The sequence below is a fragment of the Cephus cinctus genome, unplaced genomic scaffold (genome assembly GCF_000341935.2).
Source record: "Cephus cinctus unplaced genomic scaffold, Ccin1 Ccin1_scaffold0160, whole genome shotgun sequence".
Lineage (NCBI taxonomy): Eukaryota > Metazoa > Arthropoda > Insecta > Hymenoptera > Cephidae > Cephus > Cephus cinctus.
The window spans coordinates 3,084,865-3,102,457 of record NW_014332886.1 but is presented as its reverse complement, the minus strand read 5'-3'; the positions used below and the strand labels follow the sequence as shown (position 1 = coordinate 3,102,457).

Genomic DNA, 17,593 nt, shown 5'->3' with positions numbered 1-17,593 from the left:
GCGCAATAGCGATTTAGTACGAGAATTTTGAAATTCGTGACGGAAATATTTATTGTGTAATTTATCGTGCAGCTACTATTTACGTTGATGCTCGTGAGTCACGAAAATTTAGTCAATTTACGCGAGACCTTTTAAACGGACGAAGGACGGTAGAGGAGAATTACGGATGATAGGGAGAGAGTGAGAAGGAGGGGGGGGGGGAATTAACAAACGATTATTATTATCATTATTATAAAATCTATATAATGAGATTCTTAATATACACATGGAATTATAAATGAATTAATATATATATATGTGTACATATATATATCTATTATATTATTACTGATACACGCGATCGTCAATGTCAAACTCACGTATTAAGTCTATCGTGCTGTATACTACGTACGCGCATAGCCAGTATTAAAATAATAATTAACGCGTGACAAAATATTGTGATTAGAAGAATTGGAGCATTGTTGCTTGTCAGAAATTTATATGCCTCTATGAATTTTTCTATTTTTTTTTTTTTTTTTTTTAAAATTTGATATGGATCGTGAAAAAATTTCAAATTTCTTCTAACTGACGAAAAGTAATCGCGGAAATTCTCGTATTTAATATATAATAATTAAGGCCGACAATAATGTTTTGCCGACACTGTGTACTAGCTATAACTATTACATGTGTTGAATTTGGTAATTGCAATATTTTATTGACGTACGTACCTATTATCGTGAGCAATGATCCAGATTGTTGCAAAGTCGTATATTTTCATGAAGAACAAAAAAGAATCCAAGTCACTTTTCTTTAATCGTGATACAGTCAATTTTTTATCGGGGGGGTATATTCTTTATGTGTCGCATATTAATATTTAATGCTGTTATTGTAATTATTATCTATATAATTTTATTTTAATGCCAGCAATATATATATATATATATATTAGGTTACTGTTTATCGCTAGTTTTATTTTGTTGTCTATTTATAATACGTTAACGTTACGTTGTTACGAAGTTGCAGGCAATATTCGACAGGTAATTCAAGGCGAGTCGTGATTACGTATTGTCATAAGAAACGTATAACCCAATCGCCGTAACTCCTTATGGAGTGATATACTATCGTATGTGTTTATATGACGTATAGATCCAAATTCATTGACAGATGTAATTTTTTAACTGTTTATAGGGTTTTCTTGACTTTTTGATTTTTTTTTTTTTTTTTTTCATTATTCGACGTAATCGTGACTCGTCTTCATACGTACAGGATAAATATTACGCAAAGGGTATATATTTATTATTATATTGGAGTAGTGACTGGCCTAATGTTATTATTCACGGACAAACCAAAATGGATCGAACTCGAAATGTTCTATTGATCATATACTCATTATACAGATATGTAGGCTAAGTTCTAATGCTGTTCGAACAATAATATTGATGTATTTGTAATAACTACAATAATAATTTACGACAATAAAAAAATGTCTGCGGGGTGTGGCGGAAGACGAGGAACGCGGTCTGCAACATTTTTTTTGGAAAATAGCGTAAACGAGATATATGCTCAACAGTAATTACACGCAATACCGTTCCTTGCGTTTAATAAGACACCCCGTATAACATTGTAATTATTATTAGCTTTATAGTAGGAGAATTTTATGCGCGCGCAGATTAGAAGTTTAAGCTATTTAGAGAGTAACGAGTCGAGGGCAAGTATTGAACTTTTTTTTTGTCATTTTTAGAGCTATGTTTTTTATATTTAATTATGTACATACTTGTATGTATACTATGATGATACTTACATGTTTTTTGATGCACGGGCAAGTTTCGAAGGAAACGCATGGTTGTGGAATTTTTAAAGTATTTATGTATGTTACTTGTATACTAGGGTACTTTAGATATTTTTTGTTCATATTTAGGAAAATATAAATAGACGAAGGTGCTTTCTGTAGGTAGAAAGTGCGATGCTTTTCGAATTTTTTTTTTGAATTTGAAATTTCAACGACTACTTGTATTGTGATCTATGAAAAGTATTATCGTCTTTTGAAAAAGATCTATGAAGATTGGATTGGTGGGACGTACTCAAAAATAATTGCGGGAAATGCGGGAATCTCAAAAAAAAATTGACTTGCGATACTTGAACGCAAATTAAGAAATTTAAATCGAATTAAGTGTTGATGTTATGCCATATATAGTAAGCAGAATTTGTCATCCATCGAACAATAGTTTATTGTTAGATTTGAAAATTAAGTGCATAATTATCAAAGTGTTTAGTATAATTTATGTGAAATAATTTTTTTAGTATTCGGGTAGAATAACGATTTTCAAAAGAAATTCTTGCTGGGACAATATTTTTAAATGTGGAACGATAGGCAGGAATCACAAAAATTATGATTTAAATCCTTTCGTCAAATTTAATTTTCACTATACACGCAACTGTCTCATTAATATCCAGTTTTCAATGTTATTTTTCAACTCTCTTTGCCCCGAGATGAATTTCCGGAGACAATGAATTTTTGTTTCAAATTTTCTGGTAAAAGTATCCTTTCGCCATCTAACAATAATGAAAATTCGCAACGGAAGAAAGTATTTACTATATTAAACGAACCATTTTCGAAAATATATATCTTATATACATATATCAATCGGTATGTATATATTATATATTATACATATAAATATATATAAAAACACATTCGTAGATGTAATTACCTGTACATTTTCGAACGTATATATAAAAGAAACGAATAATCGTTGATTCAAGGAAGAATCCGAGCAAATATATATTTACGAAAGTGTATCAATTAATATATCGACAATAATAAAGAAAGTAATTAAACGAATGAAAGTAATATGTTGTAAGGACAATAAACTAGCGAAATCGAAAAGTATATTATATATATAATATACATATAAATACGCTATATATACATACGTTCATTAATGTATTAATGTATATATATATACGAGATCGAAAAGCGAAACGATTTTTATAATTTTCAAAGCGTCGATGGTTTTCCTCATTTTTCAAAATAAATTCAAACACGATTTTCAACTTTCACTATTTATTCTATACGAATTACAGACAATTATTTTTCCAAAGATTCTCAAAGTCTTCCGTCGGATCTAATGTACATTTTTAATTTTTTGAAATTCAAATATTCCAAAAATTCCCACAGACCTTTGAAAATGGTAAAAATCGTTTGGTCAGACGATAATGTCTGCCTTATTCGCAGTCAAAAAAAAATGGCCCCATATTTTAAATTATATGAATGTTATTGCAATAAGCTTTCAATGGCTTGTCATTAGGTATCATCATTGAATATGTCGAACTTAAGATCTTCGATAACCTATGAATGAACTTGCGTTGTGATTTTAGATATTTCGCATTTTACGATCCAACTGTGCGCCGACGCGAGACGGTATTTTGAGTTACGATAGTTTATGAAAAAGAAAGTATCAGCGAGTCAAAAAAATCAACGATATCAAAACACTACGCATTCTCTCGATGTTCAGTGTGATATCTTTTGCAAATATATATACATATATGTATATATATGCATTATAATATTCTTGAAACAAATATAAACTGTATGGTACAATACGTATATACATATATGTATATTTACCCTCTCGTTCGGTGCAACACTGTATGGTGAATAAAAGTTACGTCGATACGTATTTTCATGTGAAAACTATGAATAATTTGAATCTTTGAAAAGCTGGGTGTGTAGCAATTTAGCTAATGACAAACTTAGCAAAACTGAGAATTATTAGAAAAAGAATGAGTTCACTGTTATAACGGTATATTGAATTAACGCACACGTGAGAGTGGGATTTTCCTGAATAATAAAAAGAAAATAATAATAAAAACGCGAGAATCTCCAAAGATATATAAAACGAGTAGCGTCGATGCGTGAAATTTAATTATTAAAATTTTCGAAACGTCAATTTATTCGTCATTATTCGCATGTCGCTCTGCCATTACTTTCATTGAGATTAGCGATCATCGTATAGAATCATCGATTCTGGACTATCCATCAGTGACACGCCTGTTCTGTATCCCATAGTTGCAAATTAGGATGAAAATTATTGTTACACGCCGGTGTCGTCTGGTTTGTTAAAAAAAAATTAATTACATAAATAATTATGTAAAATATGTATGTATATTGTAACGTGAGTGTATTATGTAATGATACAAGAAATACTGATGACTATTGACAATAAAGTGTAAGCCAATCTTTTCAAAACTCTCTCAACATTCATGTTATCCGTCATTGCCACCCTCGTTATCCGATCATAATAAAAAAAAAAATCAATGAATCGCATAATATTAGTCTCGCATGATAAAAAATATATGTATACTAATTCCTCTGCACACCTTGTACAGTTTTATAATTTTTTTTTTATCGATCAGCCTTGACACTATACACAGTTACTTTCACACGCGTCATTATACGTCCAGTCTCACACGAGGTTCGTATATCGTAACTATATAAAATTATAGTAATGTTAGTATAGCAATTATTAATTTCGAGTACAAAGAACCGTCATAATAAATAAACAAGAATTATTTAAGTCTTACAGTGCGGTGAACTTTTCTATTACGCGATAGTTTCATTTTCCGGAATACCGCCTACTATTTCCTATATCGTTTCGCAATTCGGCAATCATAATTTGCAGCTGGAACGATACTGCACATGCAAGGAACAAATCGCAACGATAAACATACCCATTCGGTAGTCCGTCACGCAGTCACGTGCGTGCCTCATATAAACGTACGTTAACCACTTTCTAAATTCTCTGTAGATCCCGATGAGTCTGCATTCTGCAACTGGACAAGAAGTGGGAATCACTTTTACTGATTTTTCATCGTTGGATCCGATATTATATCATCATACAGTCCGCCAGTGCGAGAGATGGCGGTCACTGTCGTGGGACAACCACTTTCCTGCCATCGACATCGTCTTGCAGTACAGTAAGTAAAATCGGTTGAAGATAGTCAGACATCTTGGTGCGAGTCGGTTGAGTCGTGAGAGTGAAATTGAATCTTACGATGTGAAAAAAAAATACGATTAAATCTCTAAATTAATTTAATAAAACAGTTGAAAGAAGGGTCCAATCAGAAGAATAGTGAAATAAAATATTTTTTATTAATTTCACAAATAATTGCCGCTACAAATATTCCATGGGATTTATTCAAAATATGCGATATATAATAATCATAATTTTATTAAATTTAATATGTATTAACAATGATATCACGATTCGACTCCTATAAGCAAACCTTATGAAAATATATGATTGTACCGGGTATAGTACTCAAATGATCCCGTAACCACGTGTGAAATGTTTCAAAAGTTGTTTGCGGTATCGCGGTGTATCCGATGTGCGTTTCAACGTGGATTGCAGTATGGAGTGATAGTTCATTATTAGGGTATGTGGTTATGCAACAGAAGCGATCGTTATATAGATGTGATTGTTTATAGTGAAAAAAAAAGAAATTAATTCATCGTCTATGACAACCTTCACCTACTTTTATCTCAATAATTTTCTTTCAGTCCAATGAAACTATCCGAGCAGCACTTTGCATATTTCTAATCAGCGTATATCGCACATACTGGACTCTCTTTGTGTACCTGCTGCAAATCTTAGTCGCTCGAGAAACATACGTAGAGACGCGGACGTCAAGAAACGCAGGTGATGGAGAGAAAAAGTTACCCGATAATCGTCATTTTGATAACTTTATCGCTCGCCTGGCACGTAAACGGACAGAATAAAACATTGAAGGATCTTTTTAACAGTACATCCTGTGCTAAACCACCGTTCGTTTGTCCTCATCCGCAGATAGAATTTTATCTGTACACCAGGTATGTATTTTCATCCCTTTGATACTGATAATTTTTAATATCAAAGTTCACGGGTGCAATAAATTTTTAGTATCGTCATCGTTTGATCTTCTACTAAAAGTAAAGTATTATTATCACTACTAGTTTCTATGAAGGTTTAAATAATATTTTTTAAATCCCCGTCACTCTTGGCCCTGTGTAACACAGACTTCAGTTCGAAACTTTTATTTTCAAGATCATGATCATTTCATCTTCTACTGAAAGTGACCTCAATTCTAGGTTCCACCTTTCTCCTTGGCGTATAAACGCGTTACCGCACCTCACAAGCCTAAACTTCCATATTCCCATCACGCATGAATATATGTATAGTTCTACATACGTTTGTATACGTTTATACATACGTTGTTTGTATCTATGTAAGACATTCATATGCATGCATACACACCAAATAGACCATAAGCGGATCCAGTTTCTATTAAAAACTTTCGTGTATAAAATGGTCGTAAGAAATTTCTCAAAATATTGAATATTTTCAGAAAAACCCAAAAAGATCCAGAATTACTTAACGTACTGAAATACGATTCTTTGGAATATTCGAGATTCGATAAGTCCAACCCAACGAAGATCATCATACACGGTTTTGGTGGTGGAAGAAATCTAGCACCCAGTACGGACTTACGAAATGGTAAAAAAAAAATGAAAAATTTATGTCAATTAGGAAAATACAGAATTTCATTAAAATCTGTCAAGGACGATTCAATCGAGCATAATTTTTCATTTCGAAACTGATTGACGATTGTGTCACACGCATCTACCTTGTAATGATTTTATTAATAGTTACGTATGCGTATATCTATTATACGGACTTTGTAATCATCTTTGTCCTACTTTCGTTTTCAGCGTACTTTACTCGAGGCGATTACAATATAATAATCGTCGATTACGGCTCGTTGGTACGGGAGCCATGTTTATCGCAGATACAGTGGGGTCCTGATTTCTGTTCGCAATGCATTGCACAACTAGTAAGATACCTGAGAGATCATCCTCGTGGGACACCAGTAGCAAGTATACACGTCCTGGGTTATAGCGTTGGTGCTCATATAGCAGGACTCGTTGCGAATTACTTACCAGATGACAAGTTGGGTCGTATTACTGGTAATAAAACTGAAAAAAAAAAGTAGTTAGACATTAATCAAAATTGTAACTTTTTGTCTAATTGACAATTTTTTCAGGATTGGATCCAACGATTTTCTTCTATATGAATGGAAATAGGTCCAGGGATTTAGATGAGACAGATGCTCACTTTGTAGACGTGATCCATACAGGTGCTGGTATTCTTGGTCAGTGGGGCCCAAATGGCCACGCAGATTTTTATGTGAACGGTGGATCGAGTCAGCCCGGATGTGCGACTGCCTCTTTGCTACGTAAGAAACTTTTTTTCATTTACTCATGTTGTTTCTATTTTCAAAAAAAAAACGGATACACGAATGAATTGAAAAATTTACAATTTTCAGAAACTTTGTCCTGCGACCATACGAAGGTGACGCCTTATTACATCGAGTCGATTACCACAAAAGTTGGATTCTGGGCTGCACCATGTGGAAATCTCTTTTCGTATCTGATAGGATGGTGCAGCCCGGAAGAGCACGAGTACGTCATCATGGGCGAGTATACCCCACACACGTGAGTCTTACTTTTCTTTGTTTCACGATACGTCGATCATTGGTGCCAGTCAAATTATTTGTATGCCACATGGGTATCTTGAATAAACGTCTTTCATTTATTTAGCGCTCGAGGAATCTTTTATCTGTCAACAAACGGACACAAACCGTACGCCAGAGGTCTTCCAGGAAGAAAATTGCGAACGACAAACAGGAAGCGATCGTACTACCGCCAGTATTAAGTTTGCTGAAGCAGCTCATCAACATTATAATAGAATAGTCATACTTTTTATAGCATATTACATGTTAACTTAAATTGCATTGCACGTTGCGCTCATTTCCTATCGTGGAGTTATTTAATAAAGTTTTTTTTTTCTATTTTTACTATTGCAAATTATGTCTTAGATTTTCAACAAATACCACGGTACCTTTCTTCGTGTCGCGGGTACTAACTCTGTTGGAGACCGTGCTGTCAGGGTTTGACCTTCCGCCACATTAGCTGAGCTTGCTCAGTGGGTCTGGCCCAAGCTCCCTCATTCTCTTCTCTCCTTTCCTGCTTGCATCCACTCCCACGTTCTTCCTTTCCCCTCCTCGATCTTTGTAACTCCTTTACGCACGCAACACGTGCCAGTGTTCCTATTTCGCAAACCAAGTCAAGATCCAACTAAGCAGCAGAGTCATATGATTATTCAACAATTTTTTATTAATTCTCCCTATCAACCTAAATTCGCACCTTGCCTCGTACCTTTCTGTTTTAATTTACAAAACCTAACCTAACCTAACTCCAAGTGTTACCTTTTGTTCTTCTTCATCCATTGAGCCACGTGAGCTCGATTAGGACTATTCGGAACTAACGAAAGGTACTGCTCACAAAAATATACTTTTTTTTTTCGCAGTACCTTGTATTCCACGCCACCTTTAGTCGTTTGCTTAATCTCGTTGTTGTTTCTGCTCTTGATTCTTCATAAGAAAGCAGGACAGTTTAACTTATGTATGTCTGTGTATAAAACTCATCAGTTTACGGAAACCAACGTAATCTGCATTGTTGAGAAGAAACAGCCGTTTTGGTAACTCCCGACGATTTTCACACCTCGTACGGAACTTACCTGATGGTTAAGAAAAAAGCATAAGAAGGATTCACAGAAAGAGATACATCGACAGTGTATGTTAACAACCATATTTATTACATAATAATTACGATATAATAATAACTTCTATGGATTTACAATACATTGTCGCAATAATCGTTATTAATATATATACACACATACGTGTATATATATATTTATATAATGGAGTGATTACAAGTTGTCGATACATCCTCGTTTTCTCGTAAGCTGGAGGCTTTTCAGGGTCCTTTTTTTTTTATGTGACTTGAGTCAATTTTACACGTTTCTCCTCGAGTCCATGTTTCGGGAAATATAAGTCCGACCCGTAAACTTCGGTATCGTTCAATCTCGTCACGATGACGATAACCTTCGTCCGGGCTGAATCGTGACGAGGATCCGATTCCCGAACAATATGACTGGACCATGGAAAATATCGTCACGGAGTTTCATAGGTAATGCATCTAGGAACAAACATTTTTCTTCTCACTTATATCTTACAGTAAAGAACGCAGATACTACGGTTAGATTGGACTATTCTCATGAAAACTAATCGCACGTCATATTCCAATTTTAAATATATATATATATATAATAGCACGCTCCGTCGTGAAATAGAACGACGTCTCGTTCGCATCACCGGAAGTAGCTGAGCGCGATCGATTTACGATATCGCAAAATTCAAAAAACCTTCGGGACTCCATCATACGAACATCGAGCGAAGCTTAAGCTGTAAATATTCCCGCACTTCTACTATCAGGGCTCGTTTTCAATTTTTCGGGACGTCGTTCCGCTCTCGCGCGAGACACGATAGGTGATGTGCAAAAAACGCGTTGATCGTCGTATCGAAGCGCCATGAATATTAAATATGTAATGTATTTATATCGTTATGTATAATAATAATAATAATAATGCAAATATTCACGAACTTTGATGAACCCAGGGAGAGGGGAACGAAACGTAAAAGCTTTACAAACGCTTATTATTTACATGATTCGTGTGCTACGTCATTCCCATTGTTTTAATGGACAGTTCGTGATTCGGTAGACAAGTCGTGATAGCTAATTAATATTAACAATCGGTTATACATTAGGTAAATGATTAATGATTAGTCTTATTGATTTATCTTTTTTTTGTCATTTTTATTTTACCGAAAACATAAGGGAAACGTTTAAGTAGCTTCAAACAGAGCATGCTCGTAAGAATGGTGTTGGTAGACCGTCGGGGTGTTCGTTACTTTTTCTATTCTTTTTTTTTTGTTATCAAAAAGAAAATTCTATTTTATTTGAAATTATTTTTTTTTCGCTCCTTCACGTTTTTGCAATTCGTCCTTTACCGTCCTGCCGCGTTCGTTCGACGTGTAACGTTTTTTTTTTTTTTTTTTTTTTTTTTTTTTTTCAAAAGGGTCGTACGCTTGAATGTCATGTGCCGTTATCAATGAGTATCATCGAGTCACGTTTACAAGACCCAAGAACGATTCTAGCCGAAGAATGTCGATCGGCCTAGGGATCTTTAAAAAAAAAAGAGAGAAAAAAAGAAAAGCGTTATCCGCGAGCGATATTCTTCGTCCCGGTCTTCGCTACGATGATCTCCGAATGATAAGTCATCGTCCACTCCTGGTCCCGATGACTTTAAAAAGCGTGACGCTCTCTCGTACGAAGAAGCCACAGGCATCAAGGTTTTTAGGCACGCGGTGTATGTATTATGGATTTGTGAATTAATGACTGAAAATGATCCTCGGTACGTTAACCCAACGCCAAAGTCTTCCGAGCGTGCTCCCTTATTGAAATAATCATCACGTCACTCGTTATCCATCGTTTCTAATGATTCGGTTCCATCAGATACATTCCTGTTCCTTTTCCACCTTCCGATCGTTTCTAACGATCATAACAAACACGAAGCATCCTCCATACGTTGTGTCAATTTCTTTACAACTTGTCGTTACTTTATTTCGAATCGTCGTCATTACGTCATTACATCATGACGTCATCACGCGACTCGCACGACTGATCACTATTTAACCCTACAAACTACCACAGTATATTTCAGTGTTTCGGTGCTATTCCGATCGTCCATAACATTCTCATCTGAACTTGTGCCTAGTGATGATTAATGACGATGACAATAATAACGCTAATAGTTAATAGTCCTTCTATATGGCGATAATCGTACGGTGCTTCGCGCATTGGCTAAACTTTAATATAATAATATTTCGAAATAAAGCGGCGCCGATCGATACGTTCTGAACGTGCCTTCTGTTGGCTAGAGACAAATTATTTTCCAAGCAATGAAAGGCACTATAGTTATATATATATATAATATATATATTAATATTTTATGTATATGCATGCTTTGGTGTAACGTGAAACATCTTGTACATTTGTACACGCGTTTACTCCTGATATCGTATATATATTCTGTTTTTTTTTAATAAGCTATTTTATGCAACGGCGTTTCATTCTATTCGCAATGGACGTACATCGATTTGGCGACTTTCGTGATAAGCTGTGGGAGCTTGCGTGCTTTGCAAATTAGGTATGGATTGAATGACGTTCGCGAAAAAAAAAAATATGACGGACAAAAAAATGACTTTTGCATTTAATCATTGTCGATCGTTGCCTGTTTTCTTTTTTTTTTTTTTCACAAATTTCTAACTAATTAAGCGTTTCATTGATACGATCGATCGGCACCGCGACGGGATCGTCGCCACACTAATTCAACAGTTACGTGTTTCCTTAGGTGTGTTCTTCCCTTTTTTTTTTAATTCTCATTTTCTTTCTTTTATAATTTTTTAAGTACAATGCTGCGTATAACATGATGTCAACATGCTGTCGATAATGATTTACGATAATTGGTCCTGACGAAAACGATAGAACCGAAAGTTACGATAAGAGGGTGACTGGCGAATTGGTCATTTCGAATTTCCCGCGCGAAGTAAGGTCAATCGATTGCGCAGATAGTTGCTTGTGGCCCGTGAGGAATTTGCTTTGATTTTGAAACTAAGGGAATGATATGGATCGCGGTACCCACCATGATATTGATCGATTTGGACGATGATCGCGAACGTTATTTAATAGGTCCAACTCGATCACACCTGCGAGACGTGTCTTACGTTCGGTCCTATCGCCCGGGAAATTCGAAATGACCACACGTGTATCGCTTGACTAAACTAAACTAAGCTCCTAGAATCTGCGTCCGCTAAACTTACGATCCTCTATAAGATTACTACGCTACTGCGATCATTATTTAATTGTTATAGCATACTCTAAATTGCACGTTACTATATGTAATATTATCGTTTTCTTTGTTTGTTTGTATAATCAGCCGAGAAACAAATTAATCGTTCTTCCTCGTTCCGCGTCCGATTTAATATATCTATATATTTATGAATAAATAAATACAAAAGAAAAAGAGGATACAAAAAATTAGAAGAAATTTACGTGACGAAAGTTCAACTAGAATTTTACAGTTTAATAATTTTTTTTTTTACAATATTCGCTCACGATTAATTACGTCACAAAAGGATGACACGAGTAAAGGTAATTAAATGTAAAAAAAAGTTAATCAACCGATTGATACGATATTATAAGGACGTACGTTAATAAATAAAATCTTCTTTCATTCTCGTTTACTATTTTGTCTTCTCTTCGGCTTCAGTGTCCCTTTTCTTTCCTTCGAATCTCACAATACTTGATTCTTGCACGTACCCAATAATTGTACACGATGCCGGAGGATTGCCGAAGCTGCAATTTGCGTTACGATTAATCGTCTAATTCTCGAGACCCGTATATTTCTTTATATGGATAACAACACGTGGAACAGCTATATCCAAGATGGATTAAAGAGTCTGCGAAATTCATGCGGACAGGACAAACACGAAGACCTGTAAAAATTTTTGTTCAGGCGAAGCAAATACGAGCGTTAGAAACGTCACTAGTGTACAAAATAATAATAACAATACTAATAATAAATATATATCTTGTTCGAATTGGGTATAGTCAATACATCGAGACTTGATTTAGAGCGCAGATACCATTGGCAAATTTCACGCGGGACACGTCAAGGTATATGTAAATCGAATAATCACGATTTACATTCTTTTTTAAGGAATTTTTTTTCATTTGCTACCTACCGTAGTTACCCACGTATGTAAGGTCATTATTCATGACGAATGTATAATCCGAAGGTGGTTCTACCGCAGAAATCAAATGGAGAGGCTAACTTCGGTTGATACGTTTGTCGTGAATAACCCTGTATGTATTTCAGATATTGTACGGCCAAACGAGTGGATAGCCAAGAGTTTATGAAATCTGACACGATCTTTATGAACGGACTCGAAAAATGTCGTGAGATGATTGAAAATTCGAGGATAAAAATGTAAAACGAGGGTTAACGTGGAATGTATGAATAATTGGAGATATTCAAATGGATTATTTACACAGACCCGAAGCATACCGATCAATCCCGCCGGCGTGAACGGAGAACGCGAGGGGAATACGAAAATCTTTCAAGAGGAGGACGTATCTATTGGACAAAATATGAAAGTGGATCGGGTCGACCTGCTACAGTATATTTGACGCTGAATCGTGTTATATTCCATCAAAAATACCGTATGCTTACGCACTCACGTTATACGTATAGTAATGTATATTTGAATACGATCGTGAAACCCGAGGCCACCCGATCGCGATTCCCGATCGTCTTGTGAAGTGACGCAATGTTAAATCGGTCATTAAGATCGGCAATGCAGTTAAGAACGAATAGGCCCCTTGTAGTTAGAAAAACAAAAAAAAAATAAGGGAATCTTAGCATATCCCAACGTCAAATAACAATACAACGTACGCATTTTTTTTTAATAATATTTGTACACTTATGCATATATGTATCCATGTACACATATATACATAGATATACGCGTGTACAATGATTTACGGGGGACATCATCGTTTAAAGCAGACCATTGAATTGGCATTGAATGATGGCAATAATCATTTTATTTTTTTTATCTTCACGTCACTGATTTCGCACCCAGTTAATTTTATGCGAAACAAAAGATAAAAGAGAAGAGAACTGTGGTGTGACGATTCGAAGTCATTTAGATTCGATGGTAATTCTTTAGCTTTGTCAAGTGGAAAAAAAAAGTCATCGGCACTCGATGACGATTAGACCGGAATTAAGAACCGGATATTTTCCTGAGACACTTGTAAAACGCTTGCTTGTGATCGTCATCGATGATCATCGAATTTTCATGATTCTGGAATGACGGTCTGCTTTAATAACGTGACCGCCCTGTACAAGTAGCACGTGATCTACAGTCATTATTGTAGAGGGCGATGACACCGCGGACAAAGGCATTGACCGTTTGCACGGAAACAGGTTGTCATTTATCTACAAGTTCTTTACATCGGGGAAGTTTTATACTTTTTCAAATTTTCTCCGGTCGTCATTTAAAATAATAAACAGTCATTACTCCAATTGTAATGATTGTATCGCGCGTCCCGATGACTGATCTACCTGGATCGTCATTGAAATCAGTTACGTTGACGAAGGCGCTGATCATGAGAGTCGATGCGTCGCGATTAGATCGTCGAGAGGAGAACGTTGGAGAAACAAAAAAAAAATATTAAAAATGACTAAATAAATTAAAACGCGTAAAGATGCGATACGTGTTAGGTTAACAAACACTTCGCGAGTCGACCCGGCAAATCATCAATGCTTTGTAATACCGTGTCGTCGCAACAGGACGCGCCATTTGGAAATCATTAAACATTACGGATCTACAGAGAGAAGTATAGTAGATATATATATATACAAGACACTACACTCCATGAGAACATATCATTAATACTAAATCTTTCTGTTTCGTATTTATTGTTATTTAGTTTAATCATAGGTTATTAATATCTACTAAGTATTTGTTTTCTTTCTCTTTTCTCATTCGATTCTCGCAAATTTCACGCGACATTCTCCTGAAAGTCAAAAGTAAAAGGTCCCACGTTAACATCTCGTTAAGCAATTACGTCTCAAGAAAAATTAATCTTAACGTCAGAACGTATCACGCACGTGATAAAAACGGAATGGATTCTTCTTACCGTTATTTTTGATAACAGAAGTATTCATTGACTCTGCTTACCTCTGCGACACTTTGACAAATTTAGTCCTTCTTGTCGCCGTCTTCGGGATCCTTAAGCGTGTGCCACTGGGCAATAGGACGCCTGGGCGATGCCAGCATGTCCGACCAATGTCTGAGCTCTGTTCCACTCGCATTATAGCCCAATACAACCTTTCCAATAGGTTCCGATGTTCCAATACGATCGTAGTCGACAACAGTTACGACCAGTTGCACTTTCTGTAATAAAGGTTGAAGGTTATTTTCATCTACGTAAACGTAATTTAATGAAATTATTTTTTATCGATTTCCCACCTGTATCTGCTCGAAGGGAACCTCGAAGGTGAAGGATTCGTTGTAATAAGGATTGAGGGTGCATTTCTTAATGGAGGTTTTCTTCTTTTTCAGTCGCTTTCCGTTCTGCATCAGGGCGATCTTAACGTAAGGATCCGAGAGGCCTCCGACGTCCATCTTCTTCAGGTTCTTCGCCTCCAGAATAACCACTGTCAACTTACCGGCCGTTGGGACGTACCGCAATGAGAAGCAAATGTCGCCAAGCTTGTTATCCTGTAAACAATAAAATATAATGTACAAAGGTTCACGAATATTAATTGGATTTTTATAAATTAAAGATATTCGTTAATTATCAATCACCTGTCCACCTTCACCCTCAACGCTCTGCAACTCTCGCCATTCCTCGATTGTCTGAGCCAGATCGACCTGACAGAGTGGTACCTTAACCTCACCGATCTGATCGTGTTTGGAGAACCTGTCGAAGTCAAAGATGGCGAACACAAGCGTCTTGTTCATTGCGTCGGCGTAAGGAACACCCTGAAAATAAATTTCTCATAATAAACCGCCGCCGTACTATAACAGTATATGGCGATATTGTGCACGAATTGTTTATAGATTGTATATATATTTTTAATAAAAAAAACTTCATGTCCAGTATACCTTGAAGGTAAAAGTCTCATTGAAAACAGGATTTAAAGTCTTCCTGTGCACTTTGGTCTCGAATTTCTTTTTCTTGTCAGGGAGAAGGTACACCTTAACATAAGGATCGGAAGTACCACCCATATCCAAAGCTGGAAGTTCCTCTGCTTGAATAACAGTCACAGCCAGACTGTTTGAATTGAAGTCATATTCCAGCTGAAATAAAAAAAGGAGATATAATCCAAGAGCTCAGTAACTTTTAGTTCCAGATACGTACCTTGTACTGAAGCTTTCCTAACTTAACCTCACTGTGCTTGCTCTCAGCTTCATCAGGTTCTTCAGCATTGTCAGTGAGCTCCTCCATATCCGGCTGAACCTGCACAGATCGAAGTGGATTCCACGCGTGTAGAAAGACTCCTAATCTCTACAAGCGACCAAGGAATAACTGTACGTACCTTATCCTTATAAGTGCTGCCCAATAGTTGAACAGACTTAAGATCTACGGCACCTTTTAGGCCCTTCTTGCCGTCCTTCGAACGCCGCTTGCGGCAGCATCTTCTTATGCAGCAAAAGCAAATACCGAGTACCACGACGCCGACGGCTAAGAATAATATTTATATTAAATAAGGATAATCAAGTTACATTAAATCGTATCAAAATCCCTTCGGGGATCGTTGGAACCTTTAATTATGACAATTACCTATTAAAATGGCAACCAGGCCCCATGTCGGTATTCCCATTTCCGCTGCGGCTTTGGTCGCAGTGTTCTCGATCTGCGCCCCCAAACTTTTTACAGTGGTGGTGGATGTGGCCTCCGTAACCAGAGCTGCACGTAGATTCGGATAGAGTTAAATATTTAAAAATGTACTTTGCTTCTTATGTAAATAAAAATTAATTCACTATACAATATCACTACGCAATATATTAATTATAACGTACTACTTGTTATTTCCTCATTCAAGCCCGTTGACGTCTTTGCTGCCACGGTACTAGTCAAGGTCGATTCATCCGTCCCGGCCTGGCCCGTCTCATCGGGTTTGCCATTTGGATTGATCGCAGGCATCTTCTGCGTGACAAAAATTAATAATCGTCACAATTAAAGAATCTGGTTTAAGACAGGTCATTTGACAATTATCAGACGAAATGAATTGAAGAGCTCGAGAACGAGAGTCTACAAAGTCACATATGTTATAAAGCGATAAGGCGGAACAAGGATCTATATACATATATACACATATATATATATATTGTTGTCCCCGCAAGGGGTTCTTCAGGATCAAAGTGAATAGTTGCACCAGTTTGGAATAAAGTGTGAAACGAATCTTGTTTATTGGATTATTCAGTGATTTGCGCTGACTATAAAACACACAATTTTATAGTAAAGTACAGACTAATGGAATAAAAGGCACGATCGATTGTCACTTAATTCTAAATCCATAACTATCGAGAGCGGTCCAGGACCTTACTAGTCAAGAGTAACTTTGCGAGTGAGTCCCCTTGTAACTTCCAGTCTGCCTCTGACCCTTATCGCTGCACTACGAGCATTCGCATAATGCTAATCCATGCGTTTGGAGATTAAAAGCGCATGGGAACAGTGTTACGAGTGTTAAGGGACGATTTTTAACAATATAATGGACGCCCAGCATCGCGTAGACGTCGCTGGCTTTCCCTTGACGTTTTGACACTGAGCTTTTGCTGACGTTACGACGTTATGCGTGGGAGGGCATGTGCGTAATCAGAAACCGGAGAGTGTCGCAGGCACGTGGGGACAAACAGGGGGAAAAGGAGGTGAGAGGAGAACTAGAAAAGGATGAAAACCCTTGAAACAGAGAGAGAAAGAAGGAATAAAACAGCCTTGGATACTGGGTCTGAGGGGACAGCAGTTGATAATTCACAATATACATCTCTCTCTCTCTCTCTCTCTCTCTCTCTCTCTCTCTCTCTCTCTCTCTCTCTC

General features: G+C 36.4%; 2 protein-coding genes across 6 annotated transcripts in view; one reads left to right on the top strand and one right to left on the bottom strand.

Moving 5' to 3' along the window:
• Positions 1 to 4,465: 4,465 nt before the first annotated feature.
• LOC107263556 (phospholipase A1 member A) lies at positions 4,466 to 7,882 on the top strand. The gene is made up of 7 exons (XM_015730883.2): positions 4,466 to 4,956; positions 5,540 to 5,848; positions 6,364 to 6,512; positions 6,728 to 6,982; positions 7,060 to 7,251; positions 7,342 to 7,510; positions 7,616 to 7,882. Exons 2-7 carry the CDS (start codon positions 5,682 to 5,684, stop codon positions 7,728 to 7,730), a joined length of 1,047 nt encoding a protein of 348 aa, XP_015586369.1. The 5' UTR covers positions 4,466 to 4,956; positions 5,540 to 5,681; the 3' UTR covers positions 7,731 to 7,882.
• Positions 7,883 to 8,845: 963 nt separating this feature from the next.
• LOC107263796 (synaptotagmin 1) overlaps positions 8,846 to 17,593 on the bottom strand; it is a 14,877-nt gene continuing 6,129 nt past the window's right edge. For 2 of the 5 annotated variants that reach the window (XM_015731382.2, XM_015731385.2), the window contains exons 2-10: positions 16,576 to 16,702; positions 16,337 to 16,462; positions 16,092 to 16,237; positions 15,914 to 16,012; positions 15,658 to 15,852; positions 15,358 to 15,534; positions 15,019 to 15,270; positions 14,728 to 14,943; positions 9,889 to 14,563 (exon numbers count right to left, since the gene is read on the bottom strand). In XM_015731382.2, the coding sequence (XP_015586868.1) occupies positions 14,749 to 14,943; positions 15,019 to 15,270; positions 15,358 to 15,534; positions 15,658 to 15,852; positions 15,914 to 16,012; positions 16,092 to 16,237; positions 16,337 to 16,462; positions 16,576 to 16,699 (1,314 nt within the window). In that variant the 5' untranslated portion in view covers positions 16,700 to 16,702 and the 3' untranslated portion in view covers positions 9,889 to 14,563; positions 14,728 to 14,748. Of the gene's footprint in view, positions 9,059 to 9,888; positions 14,564 to 14,727; positions 14,944 to 15,018; positions 15,271 to 15,357; positions 15,535 to 15,657; positions 15,853 to 15,913; positions 16,013 to 16,091; positions 16,238 to 16,336; positions 16,463 to 16,575; positions 16,703 to 17,102; positions 17,126 to 17,593 lie in introns of those variants that run through there. The other 3 variants (XM_025081111.1, XM_015731383.2, XM_015731384.2) reach the window with 3 other exon arrangements.

What these genes read in the sequence shown, in the direction of transcription:
- LOC107263556 (XM_015730883.2), top strand. Translation starts at nt 5,682, where the DNA reads ATGGAGAGAAAAAGTTACCCGATAATCGTCATTTTGATAACTTTATCG. An exon ending in CAGTACGGACTTACGAAATG is followed by an intron (nt 6,513 to 6,727) that starts GTAAAAAAAAAA and finishes TTTCGTTTTCAG; the next exon opens with CGTACTTTACTCGAGGCGAT. An exon ending in GGCGAGTATACCCCACACAC is followed by an intron (nt 7,511 to 7,615) that starts GTGAGTCTTACT and finishes TCATTTATTTAG; the next exon opens with CGCTCGAGGAATCTTTTATC.